The 24567-nt window shown below is 34.8% G+C and overlaps 1 protein-coding gene across 1 annotated transcript; it reads left to right on the top strand.

Annotated features, from left to right (window-relative positions):
• Positions 1-6496: 6496 nt before the first annotated feature.
• LOC130644670 (uncharacterized) lies at positions 6497-23604 on the top strand. The gene is made up of 18 exons (XM_057450369.1): positions 6497-6726; positions 8952-9059; positions 9599-9655; positions 9734-9761; positions 10812-10866; positions 11828-11979; positions 12136-12191; positions 12937-13003; positions 13084-13131; positions 13434-13539; positions 14392-14462; positions 14724-14796; positions 17022-17128; positions 17395-17486; positions 17682-17708; positions 17795-17871; positions 18890-19048; positions 22902-23604. Exons 2-18 carry the CDS (start codon positions 8967-8969, stop codon positions 23119-23121), a joined length of 1488 nt encoding a protein of 495 aa, XP_057306352.1. The 5' UTR covers positions 6497-6726; positions 8952-8966; the 3' UTR covers positions 23122-23604.
• Positions 23605-24567: the final 963 nt, after the last annotated feature.

The raw sequence follows: 24567 nt of genomic DNA, 5'->3' as shown, positions 1-24567 counted from the left end.
TAAAATGGATAATCCAACATATGACCCAGACGGGGAATTTTCACATGAGGATGATATTGATAATAATGATAATGGATCTTTTACTGGACCTGGGGACCTTGCACGGCCTGGCACCAGTGCAACGCCGGCACCAGAAGAACGACAGGCGGGTGCGCTGAAACTAACCCAGAAGGAACGGGTTGAAAGGTCGAAGATCGATTCCCTTTATAGACATTTTGAGAAGGAGCTGGGGAATCCGGATGCGAGGGAATTAGCTTCTTTATGATGGTATAGAGAAAAAGAATGGCGAGTTGCGATCTTCTGAGTAGATAAAAAGGAAGTTGGGCGCAAATCCCTTGGAAGCCATGAGGTTTACCGACTATACTACGCCAACAAAGGCAGCAAAACCGTGGCTCAAAACATCCTGAACGAGATTGTTCATGGTGGAGAATGCAGATGATATCGAAATGATGTCATTACTTGAGGATGTTGTTAATGAAACGACAAGCCTTCTGGAAACTTTCTTTGGCGGCAAAGAAGTTTTTACGGAGCGTGAAAGAAAGGGACTCGATCGTGAACTTCAAACTATAAGGGGGAATTTAAAATCATTATCAAATAAATTACTTCTTATGATACTGAGGTAGGGAGACTAGAGGCCAATGTGAAGGAACTGGAGGGGAAGAAAGCACTGCCTGGGATGTCTGAGGATGAGATACAGATTTGGGACAACGATATTGCAAAAGTTAAAAATTTGACCGATAGAAAAGCAGCAACATTAGAGGCTCATGGTGAATTATCATCCACGATTTAGAGACAACCGAGGGCAATTAAAGACACATTAATGAAAATCGCGGGAGACGACACATCCCTGCTTGGAAAACTTAAGATATTAATCAAGGAGTAGGGGATTACTATAGAATTGTGTCAGCTTTTGGATTGTTGATATCTACCATTATGCTGGCAGTGACAGGAGAGTGAGGAGGAGCGGGTGCTGCAGCAGGAACTGGCGGTGGTAGTAAAAACTTTGTACAAAAACAACTGGAAAAATTGGGAAAATTATTAAAATATTTGGCAGAAAAAAGCAGGTGCAGCATTACCCGGAATCACTGGCACTGTAGTATCCTTCTTGACGATTTTGTGGCTAAGCATCTATACATGGCAATTGCTGCCGCTGTGGCTCTTGTTGTAGGTTATATGGGTAGGAATAATGGCAATTTCTCGTAAAATGTTATTCTAATTTGTTGATGAAACACACTAGACTATTCTTCTTTCTTTAACCAAATGTACAGTACAAAAACACCTATTCAAGTTGTAATCAACGCGGCCTTAGTATTTGCATGTTGTTCCGCCTCTATTACTCCGTGCTTTTCATGCTTGGGAGGTGTTGCCGTCACATTCCGTGACCCTGATGTGTGACGCGCCTTTGGCGGCTTCGGGGTCTTCTCAACCTTCTTAATATTTGGATTGACACCAATAGAGAAGTAATCCTTACTATTCATAATTTTATTTGTGAAATACATAATATTTCCAATGTGAAGTTTCATATCACTTGGGATCATATAAACTTCATGAGCAACACTAAAATCCACCTTGGATCGCGCATATTTCAACACATTTTGGAATTGAGCAATTTTTTTGCCTGTATCGCTATCCTTGATTATCAGATCCTCAAACGTTGTCAGATACAAGCATTGAGCATCAATTGCACTGACTTGATTTCCAATTATCTCGGATCTTGCTTTTGCCTGGTTATTGAGAATTTAATGAGCATAAAATCTCACACTTTGCGATAATCGTTCGATACCGACACGAGTCAATGCTCGGCTTTTCTTAATAATCCAGCAACTCCACGAGCTTTCATTTAAATAGCCTGGACCCGAACCAGGATAATCCTTGCGATAGAGTTTCTAACTAGTCCAAGTGCTTTCGTTCCTCCAATTTTTTTCAGAGCTAGATACTCCAAATTCATTCACCAATTGCTGGAGTTTTTGTTGCTTGATTGGGTTGTTTAAATATCGAAATATTTCTGAGCCTGGTATTAAAATGTCGAGCTCCGATAAACTTTTACGGATTTGAAAGAAGGTATGGAATTGATATACGGCACGAACTACAGGCAACTCGGAGATTAGATGTTGCATGAAAATACGGCAGCCAGATGTTGCACAGTAGACAGCAAAATTAAGTTGCATAGACCAGAGGCGAAAGGGGTGGATCTTCCATTCCTTCATTAGTGAGCTTGTGCCAGAATGGAATTCATAATGGACAAATATGTCTGGAAACTTTACAGTGATTATCTTTATTATCAATAACGATATTCTGCAATGTAAGGTCATCGCCCTTTTGGTGCATACTTAGCCTTCTATTTATACGAAAAAATATTCGTCGTTTCTTATAAGAAACATCAAACAATTGTACATCACTGATATCAGAAACCCTACAATTTTTGATGATTACCTGGGCCAGGAGACGAGGATTGCTTTAAAATCCATCAGTATTAGAGGCGGCTGGCTTAATCTTTGGAATGATAATGAGAATATTATATGGAAAGAGAAATCGGAATCTCCTGATGCCGACACCTGGATCTTTACCGTGAAAGGGTTGTACAAAATCAAGGATCTGGCAGCTTTTATTAAGAAACAGGCTAATGGTCATGTTAATTATATTAAATAATGGGTACTACCGACTTCGTGTGAGTAATAGCTTTAAAGTTAGCAGTAATGAGGAACTTCAAAAACTTCATCGGTTTAGCTGATCTACCCAAAGGTGTAAAGTACTATATGACGGGGAATTATGATGTATACAATAATGCTCACCTGGAATTTGAAACACCAATCCACCTTCCATTGAAAGGGTCGACGGATCAACTTGCCTTCCTGCTGACCGATCAGTATCAACCTGAAAAATATGTTGCCTTTACGGGAATCATAATGCAGTTGCTCATAGAATAAATAAAAGGGCATGGATGATAGTTTGAAATTATATCCTACCTTACCACCAGTCGCACCGCAGTATAGTGAAAGTCAGCACCAGAGGATTGAAGAAATCGAACAGTACTTTCAAAAGGTAATAAAGAGCTGGATGGACTCGCGAAAAAGTTCAAGATGCATGGCACTCGGGTTCGCTACTGTGACCATGGACTATTAAGTGTAAATGTCATCACTACAGGGGTTAAATTGGTACGTTAACAACAGGATTTGGTGCTCCCTTATGCATTGCCATGGGAGGAATTGCAATAGCTATGGGAGTCGGGTAGGCCAGCCCGAGGATTGCTTCAAAAAGATTAAGCGCAAAATTACAATAACATGAAAGCATTAGATTGCTTGCTAAATCAAAATTGAATTCTGTCATTAAACTCATTTCGAAAGCAATCAGTGACGACGTTATCAGTGACTATAAATTCAGTCTAACCATGCAAGAAAAACAGCGATATATGGTGCTAAAAGAGCAAATACGACAACAAGTTAAGGGTATTGTTAATAATGTCAATAAAAAAGAACGTGCCCACAGGCAAAAGGTAGACAGAATAGAAAGGATGGATTTTTAAAAAAAATTCAATCTGTACTGTTTGCAGGCGGCACTTAGATTCCCCGCCTGCCGATTCGATATAAAGTTTTATAGGAAATATATTCTTACAAAACTACATGCTGCATGTATAATCGACCTCGCAACCGATCACATCACCAGATCAGCATTGATCCGTAGATTCCCATCATGTACTATACGATGCGATTTTCTAACGAGATCTTGCAAACAAGCTTTACAATAAGGACCGTCTGTTTGTGTTGAAATATCCTTGTATTTAGCTTTGTGGATTGCACAAACAAGATCTTCCTTATTTTAGTGTAAAATAATTTTCATAAATTTTGCTTTTTTTCGAAATACGTCCATTTATTTTTATATAATTCCTCATCAACTATATAAAACCTTTATAGCATAGTTAAGCTCTCATCATCATCATACTCAGATTCACTCAAGTAAGCGCCATACCTATCAACTTCTTTATATTTACACTCTTCCAAATACGTCCAAATAATGTAATAGTTGCACCCTTGTTTATAAGTACTTCGTATTTTTATGATGGCGGCACATTCACAACCTTTATGCGGTATATATGCGGTATATATATATTCTTATGAAAATTGGTTCTAATTTCACCCTCAAATTCCTTGAGTTTAGGGTTGATAACGATCTTTTTTCACACCTAGGTTGGTGAAGCAAGCCCCACTTTCCCACTCCACCTTTTTTAGATCTCCTTATTTTTTTCTAAAAATTCAGGATAATCACCAAGATCAAACGACATAGTGAACGTTGATTTCTGACTATATTTAAAGAAACCCTGGGAGTAGATTTTGTAATGGTTTTTTTATCAGTAACGGGGATAGGTTGCCGTCTTGGTCATGATATGCAATCACAAACCTTTCATCTTTGCTTTTGTTTCCAGGAATTTTCATATCTTCGATTTTGTACGGTGTTACATTACTGTAAAATCTTTTCGATTAATCATTTGGTTTCCAAATGTAAACATGCTGTTTTATTTATATAAAAAAAATCTTTTTTCTTCGTCAAGCAGCTACAAAAACCACCATTATGCAACGTATATTCATGATAACAATGCCAACATAATATGTTAACTTGCACCGTAAATTTCCTCCCACATTTGCATCTATCATATTCATCAAGCACACAATTTTGATTTATGGTTGATGCACATTTATTATAGTAATTTGATCCATGTTATCGCAAGCAGCAATTTCTTAATTTGAACCTTCTGGGCTTTACGCTGGCGATGGGCGTCAAACAGTTCAGATTCAAACATGGCCTTCCTACATATATCCGGAGTAACAAACCAGTCTGGGATCCACTCCGGGTGTTGTGGAACACATGCCATAGCCTCCGGTGCACATGTCCTGTGTTTTTAGATGCTCCGGAACATGCTCGGGTTCTCTTTAACACACAATTGCACATTTTCTGTGTCTTGATAGGAACATTTTGAAACCATCTCATTTTATTTATTAAAATTTTATTGGTCAAGACATTTTGACACGGAAAGAAATTGACACCTTGCGCATAATGACGTCATTTTTTGCGCATGCGCAGATGGTGCAAAGTAGGCGGTTTTGCTTGGTTTGGAGGATCTCCCAGGTATACTGGAAGAGTAAATTCAGTGGATAACTTTTCTCCTAGAGGGGGTTCTCAGGCGAACCTTTTTAGCGGGGACTTGTACGAGTTGAACCCCCAACTGACCACAGAACAGTGCTCATGACTAGCTGTATTTACAAGTGTACTTTGTGATAGCCTATGATACTCATGATAGAGATTATAAGCAGCGAGTTTGGAGCGAGGATGTTCATCGATGTTCATGGAACTGCGCCAAAAATTGAAGAAGGATAAACGGTCGTAGCATTTTTTGAACGGAAGATTCGTTGATATACACGTGTGCGTCGATGGAGACGATGAGCAACGGGTTTGGGGAGAGTATTTGAAGAAAGTGTTTGGGGAGAGCCGCAGTGTTTTAAACATCGATGGATGCACTATGTTTATAATTGTGCATGGGTACTCGACATAGGTGTTTACCCTAATCCGGCCGGGGTATAGGGGGGCGAGTGTAGTCCGCGGGTGGGGGGGGGGGGGGGAGAAAACTTCCCCTGTATTAGGAATTAACTTAAAAACTTAGTACGGATGATGTCAGTCTTAAATTAAGAATCATGCCTCAAATGCTGCATTTTTTGCTGACGTCAGCATTTGTGTAGCTTCATGATGGATCTTTATTTTTTATTTTTTTTGTAAATATTGAAAATAATGTTGGTTTTAATGATTAATAAAACATTTTAGCTATTTTGGGTTAGTTTAAGACCATTTAAATTTTTGGGAAACTGTTTTTTTTTGTTTTCTATATTGAGTGTATATTGCCAAGCAACACAGATATCAAAATTTCGGTGAAAACTAAAACAAAAAACAAAAAAAGAGTAGAAAAAGGGCGTGTGTGGGCGTTACCTAAAATTAAAAAATAACGCCAGCGGGTGCCAAAGGGCGGTAAAAACGAAGGGCGCAAGTTATTTGGACAAATTACGACATAAAAACCTGAACGTTAACATTTTAAGTGCATTATAATATCAATATACCAAAATGCTAAAAATAATCGGAACAGTGCCTTTCAAAGCGGGCGTGGCATGCCACCTGCTCATAAGTGTGCATCAACGTGCGCTGGTAGGAGCTTACTTGTCTCTGTTATACAACTATTGTATGAGGCCTACAAAATAAATGTGTATACCCTTTCGGTTTGTCCCTGCCTCTTTTACGAAATATGTTTTCTCAAACACCGACCGACCGACCGACCGACCGACCGTTGCGTTTTGTGAAATGAGCTCGTTAATGAATTAAAAATATTTTGTTGCAGTGATGTGTAATTGATGTTGCCATGCGAGATAGTTTATGCAGCCCCTGCATCTTGTTTAATTAGAAATAATTAATTTAATTTAATGCTTAAACAGTTCTTGGTTATAAAATAACTTTACATTTATTATTTTACAAACTACGCTTACTTTGGCTGTCTATCTCATTCTACTCTCTCTTGTTTACTACGGACAGAGAATTATGCTTGCTTTTGTAATCTATTATCGTATATAATAAAAATATTAAGAAAAGATATCTAGTTGAGTATTTTAAATTGAACTTAATTAAAAAAATCAAGGACATTTGTTTGGAAAGGATTTTTGTTCGTATCCTGAAGATTATTTTATACATATTGTAAGTACGTTTTTTTAAAAAACATTTTCAACTATGATGCAAAAATAGATTTATTTCTGTCGCTCAGGTTTACATACTATGAAATAATGTGTTTACGCCTAAATTATGTATTGCAACATAAAATGAATGCTGAAGTACTGAAGAAGTAGAAGTTGTGCGAAAAAAATTACTTTGTTGAAGTATAATGAACACATTATAATTTAGTTCCATGTGATGCATGCATGCTTGGTACTTTCCATTGTAGTGTTGTAAATTTATAGGGATCCTTGAGAAGACTTGTGTTGGAAGAGTAGAGATAAATTCTGCTGTAGGAGAGCCTAGGTTTGATTGTAGTATTTACTTGCTCAGGCACCAAATAAGTGTATTTGTAGCCTACTCATAGAAATTGCATACTTGCATACTTGCTGTATGCAATTTCTTTGTTTTTCGGATATGAGCAGCATCGAGTATCAATGAAGGGTTAATGCATCTGTCACATGACACATTGACACATAGAATGTATTATCCGGTGTTTTTTTTCTAAGTTTCACAGGATACGTCTTATCGGCCTTGTTGTAGTAGACAGTCAACCTTACATGCAAAATGCACACACATTCACACATTTAACGTGTGTGAATAAGCACAACAAAACTTTCTTTTTCATTTCATAATGCTGTATATTACAATAACCATCCTTTCGTAAGGAATAAACAAAATAAACCTTTATATGAAAAAATTTAGGTATTCGTCTTTTAAGATTGGTACATTTATACAAAAACAAACATTTTTGTTAGCAAGTTTTAAAAGCTAAGTTTTCAAAATTCTTGATTTTTTAATTACTTAGGCAAAAATAAAGCAGTGGTAACAGTAACATACGATAGCTACTTAAATTATAACATTGCATTAAAAGAAATTATTGATTTCGCTTTTTTTGGTCCAATATGAACCTAAAATTTCCTATTGTTATCACAACCGCATGTTGAAAGACCTGAAAGAATAAAAACTAGTTGTTTTGAGAAGAGGAGATTTATAATAGCATCCACATTTCGGCATATTAAATCCTTGTTTATGTTATGTAAAAAGTTAATAAATCATGTTTTTTACAATTGAATGCAATGAATCAAAAAAACTAATTAAGTTAGATGCTTTGTCAAGAGACAATTTAAGTTAGTTACCTTTGACGACGACTTTAAAAAAAAAAAAGAATAATCGTTTAGTTTTTGTCTAGAAAATTGGTTTTCAAAACGTCATGCGTAGTACAAAAACATTTCCAATGACTACAAATGACCCATTTTAAAGTAGACATAATAAACTTATATTAACGAGAAGACCAATAAGATGACTAACACGCATTTTTTTATTTATCACTAGTCCAATTAGTATTGTCTTTTTTACGTCATTAAACTTTACAACACGATGTCGTAAGGTCAAATGATATAAAATTGACGTCGTTAGTTTGGATTTGATGAAGTAATTACAGTGACAAGACAAGTCGTTGTACTACAATTTGCCAATTCACTTATAAGTTTGTGATCAAATAACTTAGGTTACTTCATCCCAGCGTGGGCACTAGTGACTTCCTCAGATTAAAATTGGTCCAAGTACCTAAAACTGGTTCAACCTACCCATTATGTGACTAGTAAGTTGACGTCATGAAGGGTAATTTTAACTTCAATCTACGTAAAATATTTCAGGCTCTAATTGAAAAGTGAACTTGAAAGTCGATTATTTTATTTCGTGGTGTAGATATACATTTAGCCGACTGATAGCCTTGTGGTAGAGCGTTCGCTTTCAGTGCGGGAGGTCTTGGGTTCAAACCCCAGCCGAGTCATGCCAGAGACTATAAAAGTGTGAATCTATCCTTTCTGCTTAGCGCTCAGCATGAAAATAGGATTGATATCTTAGGCGGTTGTCTAGTTGAGCGATTGCTGTGCTTGCACGACTTTCGTAGCTCAAATGGGAGCTTTAAATGCGCTAGGACCCCCTTCGCAGGACCCTCGTTGATAGCAGTGCCAATAGGAACTGAAGAGGCTATCCTGGGTAAATAATAGTAATAATAATAATAACAATAATTTACTTTATTGTGGGTCACTGTCTTTTTAGAATTTCACAATCATTACATCTGCACTCAATATTTTTATATTGAAACATAAGGAGGGGTTATTAACTAGTCTTACAAACAAACACAGGTTATTTATAATTGAGGAAATACTTGAAATATAAATTCCGCACTTTTTTTTTTCTAGTTTACACCGTTGAAAATGAATCTAAGGTCGAAAGTTAACACCGCGATATATGGCAATAAAACAACACCACTGTCAACTGGCATTACAGCTACTCTGTTTATATTATCTGTAAGTTTCTTACACTCCCTTATGCACCACATTCTTTCCAGACAACATTCTGCTATGATACAAACACCTTCCTTTTTGATATTACCACTACATTGAACTCTGGAACACTAATTATAGATTTATAGGCAACTTTTTGTGTTCTTAGGATTTACATACACGTATAAACGAGTCTTTCAATCATACCGAAAAAGAACTACTTTGCGCATCATTAACATATGGCCTGGCAGTAAGCGGGATTTGATCCGCGGTCCTCAAAACTGGGAGCCGCAGACGAAACCACTACACTTTGTGCAGTAATGTGCTAGTGATGCGCCGATAGTTAATTCTGATGGTGTGTGTATATAAGTGATTCTTTATCACGGCACATCAGTTTGTTTATTCTCAACGAAGCCCTTCGATATTTGCGTTGACTTTGAAGATAAAAAATGTTCAATTGTTAAGAATACATTTTTGAGGAGCAGCGTAATATCTTAGCAGCGTAATATCTTTTAGTACAAATCAAGAGTCAGTTTATTATGTTTTAATGTTTTTATATTTAGCTTCTTGGTTCTATGTCAATAACAATGGTGTTTTCATTCCTACCACAGTTAATAAAGGTTAAAGAAATATTCTACTTACTTTTAGTGCATTTGTAGAAATACAGAATTACTGCATCTGCTATTTTGTTTATTTAGTCATTTGGTATAACAGAAGTGGAAGTTGGTGAGTTTTTTATTGATACGTAAGATCACGGAAGTATAAAGGACAAGGAGATATATCTTCTGTATAGCTATTAAAATCATGCGTGATGCAAAAAAAGGTGGCGCATTCAAAGTAAACGGACTCATATTTAAATTTACGCCTGGAAAGTTAGTTTGATTGTTAGAAAGCGAATTGTGATTGGCTAATTCAGTCCTACTGTTATTCAATTTAATTTATTCAAGAATTCGCTAATGAGCTGTTCCTATGGAGGCAAGCTTGCCTGATTGACCGGGCTGCTTCACTTGGCAAGATCTCGCCATGCTTCAGAAAACCTTATAAAAATGCATGTGTTCATATAAGAAGCAAGCCAGTCTGCCTAGCCATGCATCGGTTGTTCCTACCGAGATCTCGGCAAGGCGAGATGGAATTTTTTCTTATTGAACACAGCTTATAAACTATTGGTGAAAGCAACTATTTATTATATGCATTGACAAATTCGAAATGTGCGAATCTATTACAGAAATAGACAACGCAATTACGTCGAAATTAAGCTGAATGATCTTAACATGTTATGACCAAGATTGTATATACACACAAACCAATGCATGCAACAGTGAATTAATTAACTTTTGATAATGTTAAAATAATTGCATCGACAATCCGATCAGTATCATATTTGATGACTCTGAAAGCTCCGTAAATTAACAAAATGAGACTGTAATAGTGAAAACTGTGATTTTACTGGTAATAACGTAACTGTGTGTGTGTGCCTAGTCTGAAATTTTGTTTTATTTTTTAACATTTTATAACTTTTCTCCTATTGTATTTTTACCTGCAGATGATATTAAAATATCGCAAAAATTAAAACGTCATTGTTGGTTTGAACTGTCATAAAAAATGTTCTCTTTCTATAAATTATTAAAACTTTAGGAATATCAATGCAATTAATTGTTTCGACTCTTTTTTAATTTACAAAACTTATTGTATTACATATTTGTGTTTCATCAACGTAACTGTGGAGTGCAAATTAGGTAGCTTGAGTAGTTAAAGTAAATAATTTTTATTCTTTAGGTCATTATGCCGGCATAATTGCTGCATCATTGTATTCTGGGCTTGCATTTTCAAGGTAGTATAAAAAACACTATATGCTGTATTTGTTATAAATATTAATATTAGAGTTAATAAGCAATTTGTACTAAACTACAGAATAACTAAGCAAAAACAAATTCTCTCATCAGCTGTGCATACATATTTGACTTTTTATGATCATACTAGTCGTTAGCCCGTGGAAAAATCCATGGGTTCGCCCGTCCTTTTTATACCGCATTGCGTGCGTCTCGCTACTTGCGCAGCTAGGCTACCATTTTGCATGACAGACAGACGGACGGACAGACGTATACGGGTATTATAATATAGATAGTTACTCCAATTATATGTGTGAATATATGTTTTTACATTTTTTTATACGATGTAATTGCATATAATTAACATTATTTTTAATATATACCAAAAATGAAATAAAAGGATATCATGAAGCTACATAAATTCACAAAGAAAAAATAGCAACTAGTCAATAAAGTCCGTATAAAAAGATGACGTCAAAAAGGACCTGTTAATACACTAAATTTTCTTCAGTAAAAAAAAATCTATCTAAAGTTAGCAAAAATACACCATATTACCTTGCTTTCATCGCATAGATCTTAAAACTCTGATCAAGGAAATGCAAGGGTCATGTATTTTTGACGAGCAGTTAGGGAAAACGGATTTAGTAAATTTTTGATAACGTCATTAACCAGTCCATTCCGAAACTAATTTGAGGAATTAAGTTTTGAAAACTTATTATGGACACGTCACATGTCGCAAATCCAGCACTAAATGTTAAAAAAAGTCTTTATATAGGTGGAACCTGCATTAAAAGTTCGGGCAAACATCGTGACACATTATTCTTTTTTGACAATTCCGTACAAATTTTGATCTAATTTAATGCTTTAACAAAATTAAAGTTAGTATACACATGTCTACTAAAAATGTTACGAATAAATAGTGCTGCGAATCTTAAAATAATTTTTTTTTCTTTTTTAATGTAGCATTTTGTGGGGATATTTAGCTGATGTGAAAGGAGCTAAATTTGCAACCATCTTATCCTCTTTATCTTTAACAATTGCTACGTTAGCATTTGGATTTAGCACATTTTATAAATGGGCATTGGTGACGCGGTTTCTACAAGGATTCTTCATGGGTAATTATCTTTACTTCTTGAAATTGTCGGTCATGAACATATTACAATGACCACTTATAAAGTGTACTAGAATTTAAAATCTTCGTGGTCATTTATTTTGCTGCATTAGAAGTTGACTTTCCAATGGATTAATACAACATTTTTATTGTGATTTAGGAGTAAATGTGGTGACAAAGGCTTTGATGGCTGACGTTTGTGATGATTCTAACCAAGTAAAACAAAAAAATTTATCTGTACCTAACAATATAAAAACAATGCTTTCATTCTTGAACCCCTACTATCCTAAACTCAGGCCCCTCCTAAAAAACGAATTATACGGGGCAAGGATTGTCTTTACATTCCTGGGCTATATCTCGGGACATTAATTTAGCGATTTTAAACATGTTGAATTTAAATATAAATGTCGCAAGCCTGGAAGTTTTTGAGAAATTGAGCATCAAAAATAAAACAATCGTGTCAGCAAATTATAAGTAAAATGAGCTATCACAAAAGCGTATCATGTGTTATTGATACTCTGTTAAAAGAACATCAATATTACATGACTGTTAGCGTTTGATTCTTAAATAAACAGGTATCGCTTGTTTCTGAGTTGTAAACTTTTCTATTCTTGCATTTCATGCAATGATATAAATTTGTGCACTTCGTTTTTCAAACATTTGCATTTTTTTTGCATCCACCTTTATATCCTCAGTTGATTAATTCCTTCAGCATATCTACAACAATAATAAAACGTCCATTCTATACCTACCACTTAAATAGGTGGTATTTATATTGAAAAAATTCGGGTTTTGTGCTTTGGTAACATTTAAAATCGTGATAAGCATCCTAGAAAGTATTAAAAGAAGTCAAGGTACATTTGTCCCCAGATTCGGGGGTACGAACCTAAATGCTTACGGCCAGCGTTCTATATTAGTTAGAGACCTTGAATTAAACTAAAGCACTTTTTCATATTGTTAGGCGTTAGGAATGACAATATTAACATGCTCATACGCCACTGGAATCGTTCTTGGACCAAGTATCGGAGGTTTTTGCAATAATAATTATTTTTTTAAATTACAATAATTGACATCTTGTAATAGTTTTATGTACATTTATTTTTTTCAGCATTCCTAGCATTTCCCACAATACAGTATCCAAAAGTGTTTTCAAAAGGTACGTTAAAAATGTTTTACCTCATGTAACCTTAGAGAAGTTAACCGAATGGCCCTAAACCTTTAACTAACTGATTTTGTGTCATCTTAGAATAATGCTGCAACAGGTTTTTTAGGTAAATGTTAGGCAGGTATGGATGATACTACGTCCTAGACATTATTCGTATTAATTTAACCTCGCCATTTATCCTTTGTTAAATAGAGGTATATATTTAATGAAATTAAAACGTAAATGCAGACAAATAAAAAAATATTGATTGCTGTGTTATTCGATTTGGGAGAATGAATATTTATTTATTGTAGACTCTCTATTTGGACGATTTCAAGTCCTTCTTCCAAATCTTGTTTTGGTGGTATCTTTTGTTGTAGCAACTTCTCTAGCAGTTTGCACCCTCCCATCTAAAAGAAGGTAATATGTATAAAAAAAAATTAAAGTGAACATTTATAATATTCTTTCTTTCTTTTACAACCGCTACCAGCCACAGTCAATTCACACATTCTGGCAAGCCTACAACTTGATGATAATATGTACAGAAATACCTTGAGAATTAATCTTCTCGCCAGTCAAGTCCAAATATATTGCGAAAGTTATATTTTGCGAAACGGTATTTTTTATGCATTTTTTTCCTCTTCTCGATTTATACCGCTTTTTAAGGGTATAAGATATCTAGGCTACGTTTTTGCGAATTTTACTAACAAACCCTTTCCTAATAAGTTTCGCGGGAACTAAAACTCGCGAATTTATTCCCTAAAAAATACACAGTTTATAAAGATATCTGCATTTAAGATGGTGTTTGGCAAATTTATTTTCTGTGAGAATTAAAAAAGAAGGACTTTTTCCACCGACCTTTTTGAACTCTTATTATTCACAAAAGAAAGGAAAAAAAAGGCTAAGGAGCATAATTTATTTTAAGTTTAGAAACATTCGACAGTGTGTACATGCATTTTCCAAATGGATGAATTACCGTGGATTTGCACGAATTAACTAGTGCTAACTTAGTTACAGTTCACAGTGATTTCAAATTAATTTTGATTTTATTGATAACTAGTACTTTGATTAAGGACTTGTCTTCCTTTTGATTTCTTGGCTTGAAACTGTTAGCTTAACGAATTTCATTTGATTTATAAATAAACTATAATAATGTTGTAGTCCTCATCACTATCTCTTTGGTAGTTTGGTAGTTTGACAGCAATATTCATTTTTTTTTTGTTTTGTTTTTGTTTTGTTTTTGTTTTGTTAAAATAAACGATTTATTAATAGAAAGAAGACAGTCGATGTTATTAAAGATGCAAAAAACAGTGAAATTGATGAACTTATTCAAAAGAAGGAAGGTATAGATATTGATAAAACTTATGTCAAGTTGGATTTCCATCCAGTTAGGATGTGCGTTGTCTATCACAGCAGCGTCCACATAGCGATTACACTTAAATACACAAATGGTTAAATTAAATTATAAGGTTTTCGTATGTTTTGTGTGATTCTTGCTAAGTAAATCTACGTGTCCGAAAAATTTCCCCTAAAATATAAGGGGAAGAGGGGGTGTTTGTACAATACACTGAATTAAATGGAGGAATTGATTTTTTTTCTTCTAGAAAAAAACTCTAAGAAAGCTGTTTCGTTTAGTTGGAATCTCTTCAAAGAATCAAAGATCATGAAGGTACTGAGGTAGGTGTCAATACCATTAAATTCTGTTACAATTTTTTTGTTTTCGCATCATGTCTTTAATTTGAATAATAAATGACGAAACACTGATAGTCAGTTACCGCTGGCGTTTTTTTAATTTTAAGAGTAGGCAAGCATTATTGCTTTGCTATCGAAAAACGTGAAGAAAGGAAAGTGTATAACCTAGACTTTACTTCAATACTAATTGATATTTACGTTTCTAATCCTACTATACTGGATGCAGTATAGTTTGTAAGTAAGTAACTAAAACAATTGTTAAACAACATGGAATTTATCGTCTGTTTGGTATATGTGCTTTGATTGTGCGCTAATTTACGTTACCCATAAGAGATGCTGTTCTGACCACCACTGCAGCCGCATCACGGTTAACAATAATAAACTTAAATGGTGTATTTTGTTGCAGCAGGGTCAGAATTTAAGAATCCTTACGATGGAAAGCAAAGTACGCTATTGCTAAATGGGCGGTGTTGGATGAAAATTAGTAACATTCTTAGAAAAGCATAATCCGCTCTCATACCTAAATCATCTTTTTTTGGGCTCCTTTCAGCGATATTCAATTGATATCTTAAAAACACTTCAATCACAAGATCAATTAGAACAGAGTAATGTTTACAAGGAAATTCGCAATCTAGGAATATGAATTACACAAACCACAAATTAAGAAAGTCAATTATGATAATCAACATATGAGTCTTACCTAGTAACCTAATACACTGAGGTTCAACTTGGTGCAGAAACAGGAAAACCTTTTCAACAACATTTAGCACATTGTAGAAAGAAGCATGCATGTTAGAAATCAACCAAAACTTTGACTTTTTATCGCCAGCTTTAGTGTGTACTAAAATTTCACAATGAATGGTTTTTAACGCGAGGCTAATACCGTTTGTTGATCGAAATTCATCAAAAGCGTTTTTTGTTTTTATTAAAAACTGAAAACAAAATAACATTTTTAAAAATGATACTATTGGTAGAAATTTTCACCTATCTGCTTCTTAGTTTCAAAATTTTACCGACAATGAATACTTTTTTTATGCAAACATATTACGATAATGTATATCTTGTTTAAAATTTTAATATTTCAACCTTTTTAACGAACTGTTTCATTTACAAACTTATATAATCTTTTGCCAAACACTAGTAGAGCTCAATTATCATTTCGGGCCTCATAAAAGTATTTACGGGGCTTTACCTAATCCAGCCTACTTATACATTTAACATAGCCTGATTTTAGGTTAGAAAACATTGGGCAGAAAGCTTTATTGAGTTTGCTATCTGTCTAAATATATCGATTTAGAAATCTCTTGTAGAATGTTCTTTGCTTTCAAATTTATTATGAAATCTCAAATTTTTGATTTGCCGAACTGATTTACATGTATCTTAATCTATTCAGAAATATTTGAAGATAAACTTGTTTGGTTTTTTATTCTCGAAGAAGCGTTGCGCATTATTTTAATTAAATTTGTTTTTACAGAAAAATGGTTTTATTTGTATCAAGCAATTTTCCTTTTATCCTTAAAATTATTATTTGCGAAATCATTGATAAACTGTATACTTGACGTTATTTTCTAACTTTTCGTTGTAACGATAATATTAAAAAAGAGACATAGAATAATCATTAGCTTATGTTATCAAACTTTTATTGACTAGTCGTTAGCCCGTGGAAAAATCCACGGGGTCGCCTGTCCTTTTTATACCGCATTGCGTGCGTCTCGTTACTTGCACAGCTAAGCTACTATTTTGCATGACAGACAGACAGACGTATACGGGCATTATAATATAGACTAGTCGTTAGCCCGTGGAAAAATCCACGGTGTCGCCCGTCCTTTAAATTAACCCGTTGCAACAAAGTGGACAGAAATATATCGCATTTGGTATTGATGCGCATTTTAAATATTTCGTGTTTCCGTTACGGGACACGGCTTTCGCGGACACACAGACAGACAAACGACGGCTATTAAGAAAGAGATATTAGTTTTTTCCAAATTATTTAAGTAGTCAAAACACTCTTTAAGTTCAAGTTTTATGAATCAACTTTAGATGTCGATCTTCTCTAGGATATGAACTTCAGTGTCAGTTATAAACGCAGTTTCTAGTTCGTACTTTCATTTTCTAGTTATTGCAGAAACTAGACATTATTAGATGCTAAACAAAGAAATTAAAAGTAACAAAGCCTAAAATCCTAAAATTATCTTTCCACTCTTTTACAGCCAAAAGGAGTGTATTTTAGCCAGCATTTTGTACACCATTTATCCTCCAGTCTGTACCGTGTTTGACGAACTGTTTCCTGTTTTTGCTGCAACCTCAAGAAAATACGGTAAGATAATAGTTATAAGGTAGAAACTATAACGAAAAAAGTTTCGTGATTTTGCATTGTTTGGACTAATTAGTTATACTCATAAGTTAATTTTCGCAAAAAATTAAAAATCAACAAATTCGCGAATTTTTTAAAAAGTTTCTATTAAGAATTTCGCGACGGTTATGCATATCTAAAGTTTCGATCTTAAAGTAATCGTTTTTCAAATTGTATACAATTTAAAATAGTTGTACTCCATCTTTATAGCAGTGTTTTCTTATACGCAGGAGGATACGGCTTTAGTACATCAAACATTGGGGTGGCGTTGGTGACCGTTTCAATTATTAGCATATTTGCTGTAATATCTTTATTTTCAAAAGTAAGTAAAAATTATATGTATAAAAGGATCAGATAATTAATAATGCAATACATAACAACTAGACGGTGGCTCGTGGATAAATCTACATGGACGGCCGTTCTTTTACCGCATTTTGTGTGTCTCTACTACTGCTAATGCGTTCATTATTTTGCGTATAGACAGACGTATATTATAATATAGATTTATTTTTTTTAGCTTATTGTTAGATACGGTGCAAAGAAAGTGAGTTAATTCATTTTTCTTTCTAATAATGGATTTGTTTTCAAATGCTACGAAATTGGCACATTTGATATCTTTTTCATTTTTAGGTCTTCATCTATTGTGCCATATTTCAATCATTATTATTTCCTGTACCAGTAATGTTGGCAAAAGTTGTTTACAACACGTAAGTACTCATATATATAAGTATTCTACTAAGAAGCCTCGCTCTCTAACAGAGGTCAATTACTACAACGGTAGCCCTATGTTATCTGAGGGAAGGGAAAGTGGGACAAAGTGTTGTCCTATAATGTCAACTTTTTAGCAGTATTGTGATCCTTCCACGTAAAATGTTTACGTTCTTCTATGTTTTATTTTATAAAATTAATAATTATATAAAATGCAAAATAATATTATAAAAACCTGCAATGGCTTCAATATCCTATTTATTATTATTCCGTAATATGGTGTCTTCCCATGTTTGTTTTTCGCAGCATATTATTGGGTTTTTTTAACCCAATGGTCAGTCTATATAGTTATCGCACAGTGCGGAGAAGAATATCTGATATATTTTTTGAATTTTTACTCGCTTTTTTATAAGAAAATACCCTACAAGAACATTTAAAATGAAATTAGACAGAGTATGCTCATCTTGGAATTTGCTAGCATGGGAATATAAGCAAAAAAACATAAAAATTTGTATCCTATCATTGATATAAAGCGTTTTTTCTCAGGTTTCATCTAAGTATTTTTTTCTGCAAACTTAGTTACCTGTCTGTCAATGGAATTAGGTTGCTTAAGCAACGACACCTTAGGTGATGATTTTTACACCAGTTTGCATTCTTCAATCTTTCAATCTTAACGCCGTTCCTACAATTTTGCTAAAAATTATTAATTCGTCAATTTAATTATGCGCTAAATAGCTGCGATTGTGATAATTTTATTCGATCAGGCAATAATCCCATTCAATTATGTAATAATTTCATTCAATTATAACATATCTTACTATTCGATAAAAGGTTATTCAGGTAAAATTTATTCGGTGATTTTAATACGGTGAAATTTTATTCGGTGAAAAATTGATTGAATAAAGCGGCAAACTAGTGGTCAATTTTAGCCACGGTTCATAACGTTTTGAAGTAATCATAATAATTTTTTTAAGGAGAAGTTTTCTTGTATTATTATATTGTACCCCTATGTTTTAGAAAATTATTCTGGATTCTGTTAATCCTGGTATTAATCATCATAAGAGTTTGCATAGAAGGTACGGTAATAACAGCTGTCTTGATTATGAACAATTCTGCAAGTGCAGATTCAATTGGTACAATTAATGGCATTGGTTTAACATTATCATGTTTCGGAAGGTAAGGTGGACAAATTTTCGTTGTATAATTTAACATGATTTTTTGTCTACCAAGCTGTAGGTACCGTCGTTTGATGTTCTCGAATAACGCTAGCAAATATATTACGACTTAAATTTGCGAGGTCAAAAAACGCATTTCGCGAGGATTTGATTTCGCGAATTTCACATTCTAAAATTTTTTGTTAATTTTGCGAGTTTGGCCGAAATTCGCGAAACCACGTAATTTATTCCACGCAAATATTTATCCCCATCTTATTTAAAGCTGAGAATACCTAGCTAGCTACCAAGTCTTCCTGGATGGTTTTTTTATTCAAGTGTGTTTTACTCTCACTCTGGAGTGTAAAATTAAATTTGTATAGCAATTTAAAAGAACTAGTTGGTGGCCCGTAGGAAAATCCACGGGTTCTCCTGTCCTTTTCATACCGCATTGCATGCGTGTTGCTACATGCAGTACCATTTTACGTCAAAATCAGACGTATACGGGTGTTATATATTAGATACACAAACTGTTTAATCAACGGCAAGTTATTGTGCTCATTGACAGCCTGTATTTTTATTCCAATCAAAGACCAATTTTTAATCCGAGAATATTGAGTGTTCAGTTTTTCTGTGCTTTTGTGCCGAGGATAAGCACTGCGTGCACTCTTACGGACTCGCTAAGATTTTTCAAGCCTTGCGATGTAAGACCATGACTTGTAGCCATGATGAACTTGGTATACTCCCCATCCACTTGTGGCCTGAATTCCCGGGTGGTTAACGTAGCAACATACATCTCTAAACTTGCACGCCAAGTGGAGGCTGTTGTACCAACTTAAACCATCACCGAAAGGAATAGGTACATATTTCCGAATATTGCATATGATAGTAGCCATGAAATACTGTTGATGAGCAGTAGGGAGTAACAGATACTTGGCACAGATGCTTAATGTTGTAGTAGCACAATGCGCTGCGAATTTGACTTGAGTCTGTCAAAATGAAATCTGTTAAAGGCGGATAGTATAAAGCTGCATCTGACATTTTCACCTACTGTGCCTGGGGACGATAGCATGCAGGATAAACGTCAGGTATAAATTCTGGGAAAGATGGAAGAGATAAACAGATTAAAGAGCGTGATGGACTTGCAAAAAGGGTAACGACGTATGTCATGTGTCAAGTAGAGACAATGCTCTACTAGGTGTAACAATCATTGATGCGTACTTGCTGGACTAACAACTAACAACAGCTTTGGGGACACTACTCCACATAGCTCTGCCAGGCATTGCACTAGATATAGGTCTAGACCAAGCAGGCTTGACAAAATGCTTGTGGACGACTAAGTCTGAAGGCACAAAAGAGTCAAAACCTCTTAGTCAAAATCTCTTAAAACATAGAAAACAGTATTGTCGAACAGTATTGGCGAATCTTGACCCCCAAATCGTGCATATTTTGGTCTCTTAGATGTTTTTTTGTTAGCCTCAACAACTTACTGAACTCTTTAGACAAGCTACCATGTTCCAATTCCTGAACCAATCGCTTAACCTGTAGTTAAATAGCTTAGTAGATCTGCATCATGGACTATGCGTTTTGCTCTTTCAGTACGTTGCTTCGTGTCAACTTTTTACATAGGGTATGTAGTATGGTCAATTTATCAGTTTGTGTTGCAGCATCCTTAATCTTGGATTTTCAGATGGTACTCTTCTGTTCAAACCTAAACACCCTTGATCTTCCTTTTATACGTAAGCTCGCCGCTTCCTTCTTCAGAATTTTTATGTTTCTTAAACGATTGTTCTTCCAACTTACAAGCTTTACATTGCAAGCATTTTGTCTGTTCTATGTGTTTTTGTGTATGTCTCTGGAGCCTACACAAACTACTACATAACTTCTGTTGCCCTACTACAGCTTAGGGAAACATTCGTCGTCATCGTCAGAGTTGCCGAGGTTACTAGGGAACTCTTTGTACTTGCGCTTTTTGAGATGACTCTGTGCATAGTAGTTACGCCCTTGCTTATAAACACTTGCGAGTTTGATGATTGCCGTACATTCACAAGATCCTGAGGTACCTTTTTTCCTGGATTTGGTTCTGATTCTTCCCAATATTTCAAGGATTGAGTCTTGCAGGAATAGTATCATAGGACCAGGTTTTCAATATTCACATCCTTGATATTCTACGCAGTGACATCACTGTAAAAATCTTTTGTCTTGACGGTCTTATGTTCAAATTTAAGTATTCTTAATTCGATGGGTTTCAGGGTCCAACCAGCATCAAGTCATGGACAGACCTAGATCGTTGCATGCACGGCCATCTCCATTTAAGTGATATGCTCCTGATAACAAGACCAGCACATCATTTTATACTTCACTATAACTCTTCACAAACACTTACATCTATCATACTCAACAAGTATACCTTCACAGTCATCCCATTGTTGTTTCATCGCTTTATCTTATGTCCCCTGAGAAAAAAAATATCCTGCGTAGTGTCACCACTCCTCTAGACCACGAATCCTATCCGAGAGTCTTTCGATTATTGTATGAAATGTCGTTAATCCCCCTCTCATTCAGCGGCGAGAAGTATTATGACATTAACTACCAAATACTGCCATGACTACCATAACTATTCAAGACTTCTCTTTTTATCTCCAGAAAAGTAAATAACTAGAACTCTGTCGGGATGGCTACTGGTGGTGGTTCGTCTCTTATTTGCGCTTTCTGCGCTTTTCGCTGAGGATACTCGTCGTACCAATCATCTAGCACACATTTCTTCGGTACATAAGTTGTAACGAACCAGTCCGGGACATACCTGAGCAACCAGGGGATCAGCTCAACATGTTTGTTGTACATGTCATGGGTCTTGAGATGATCTAGGACATACTCGAGCGTGTAGACCGCCAGCTCATTTTTTGGCACTTTTATTGATCAGCAACAAACCAGAGCGCAGGTGGATGCTCTTCAAGAAGCTGCTGCACATGGATTGATTCATAAATCTAACCGGAACATATGCGAGCCTCAAGATCTTTCTCAACGCGTTATTGCACTTGGGTCTTAAGATGGTCTGGGACATACTCGAGCATGTAGGGTGCCAGTTCATCTTTGATATATGTTAGTTCTTGAGATGATCTGGAACATACCTGAACATCTAGAGTATACCCACAACAGCTTTGTTGTACATGCTATATGTCTTGAGATGATCTGAGATGTACCTGAACTGCTCATTCAATAACCAGCTCATTAATAATGGCTATATGACCACTACGGTTAAACCAGTGAAATTATTTTTTGTCTTTTATATAATAACCACTGTCTTTTATATATGTTAACCGCTTGACTATTGTTCAAGAAAATATATGCTGTAAATAAGTTAGCGACCAACTAAAAGGGCACCAATAGGGTTATGCTTTTTGGCTACATCTAGATTACAATGACGGATCCCCGCTAGTATAACATCATATACGATACAGCATAACAACAATCTATACTATAATATCCGTATACGCCTGCGTCAAGCAAAGATGTAACTGCAGTAACGAGACCCACAAAATGCGGTAAATAAAGAACAGGCGGACCCGAGGATTTATTTACGGGCCACTGAATAATTTACAATACAATGCAATATAATGCAATGCATTGCATTGCATTACAATGCAATACAATACAATACAATAATTTAATATTAGTGTCTATGATAATATTTTGTATTTGTGTATTGAAAATAGCAGCAAAGCAGGGGCGACTTTGCTCACACGCGAATACGTGGATTTTTCCATTTTAATACAACTGATATTTATGATGACTATAAGGTTTTAAAAATAATTTTGAAAATGTATGCATGCGTTTGGAGATTATGACGCAAACAAGATTCGTTTTGTTTGTTTTAGGATGGCCGGTCCACCATTATTTGGGAGTATATTCTCCTGGTCGTTAAAAAACGTTGCGAATGTCGAAGAAAACAAACATCCACTTGGGTTTCCATTCAACCAATATTTTGCCTTCTACTTGTTGGCCATTTTGGGATTACTTATTGCTGTATTTGTTGGTACATTTCCGAATACTGTAAATTATAAAAAAGAAAGTCGAACTGAAGCACTAATTGAATAAGACATAGTCATCGTCAAGATAAATTGTAAAATGTTTCGGAAAGTATACTTTCGCGTGTGTTAATTTTTGCGCGAAAGTTATGGCAAATTAATGTGCTATATCTCTCGCACAAATAAACATTTTGCGAAAATGCGCGAAAACTAGCATACGTAAGTATTAATATCATTATTTTTTAATCACCATATTAGAAACAATAGGAATATTCATTTTCTATGTATTTTTAACAAATGTTAGAACTGTGAAATATCTGTATTTATTACCTTAATACTACTAATTTTTGTAGGTATTATTTAGCGCATTGGAAAAATCTAATCTTTCGCAGTTTTAGGCACATTCCGCACAAAGCACGAAAAATTAGCACCATAAGTTAGATTGTTAAAACGCTAAGTCATTATCACTTATTTTCAATGCTGCTTTTTTTTTTAATTTATCTGCAAAAGTTACAAATTCACTTAGCATTTTATTTTTTTGAATAAATCTGAGAAGCTAGGTTTGAAAAAAAACATTTTTCTCTCGTTACTGTGACTGGTTAACATTTTGTAGAAAAAATTAAACAGTGTAACAAACGTTAAATCACGCTTTCGAAATAGAAATTTTACATGATGTTATCTTGATCTGTCTAATAATGACAGAATTTATGAATTTTGCGATGACCCTATTTGTATTACCAAAAAAAAGAATGCCGATTTACAACTACTTGTTAGGCAAAGAAAAACTTTTATTGATTGAAATTAAGTATGAAATATGAAATATATAAAAAATGTCTGAAATGTAAATATATAAAAGCATTGATAAACATTTTTGTCACCATTCTATTTTTATAATTTCAATTTTATAGGGAGCATTTTAAAGTGATAAATTTTATTTAATGCGAAGAAATTGTCCGTTTTTTTCGAGTGTCCGCTTTATAACCGTCTGCTTTATAGGGACATTGGCTTAACAGTTTAGCCTTTGATCTATCCGTTTTAAGTACTACTATCCGTCTTATAAAGCTATCCGGTACAGATGGTGTCCGCTTTAAATAATGTCCGTTTTAGACGGCTTATTCCTCATTTTTATAATTTCACTAACTTGAAATGTAGTTAACCTAATAGTTAATCAATTCCCCTGTACGTTGTTTACATGAGGAAAACTCAACGAACGACCCTTCTTATAGAGAGACGAAAGCATTTATTCGAGACCGCGCGTTCATGAGAGCTTTCTATAATTTAGGTGGGTAGGGTGAGGGTATTTGAAACGTTTGTAGAGAAGAGTTGACTTTTTGACAACTTTCATTGTGAATAACTGGAATTTGTTTTTGTCATGTTATTTCAAACGTTTTCTGTGCCTTCGCTTTAACGCTAAGTACCAAGAAAAGTCTTGATTTAGAGTCTTCTTCAAACAAAGGCAACGTTTCAAGATCAACAGTGTCCGCCTTTTGAACCTTGTGCGGTAAGTCTTCATTGA

The sequence above is a fragment of the Hydractinia symbiolongicarpus genome, chromosome 5 (assembly GCF_029227915.1).
Source record: "Hydractinia symbiolongicarpus strain clone_291-10 chromosome 5, HSymV2.1, whole genome shotgun sequence".
NCBI classification, from domain to species: Eukaryota; Metazoa; Cnidaria; class Hydrozoa; order Anthoathecata; family Hydractiniidae; genus Hydractinia; species Hydractinia symbiolongicarpus.
This window is presented reverse-complemented; position numbering and strand designations above follow the sequence as displayed.

Coding starts and splice junctions, on each gene's coding strand:
- LOC130644670 (XM_057450369.1), top strand. CDS start 8,967: ATGAATCTAAGGTCGAAAGTTAACACCGCGATATATGGCAATAAAACA. Junction 17,709..17,794: donor TTAGATACGGTGCAAAGAAA/GTGAGTTAATTC, acceptor TTTCATTTTTAG/GTCTTCATCTATTGTGCCAT. Junction 19,049..22,901: donor ACATTATCATGTTTCGGAAG/GTAAGGTGGACA, acceptor TGTTTGTTTTAG/GATGGCCGGTCCACCATTAT.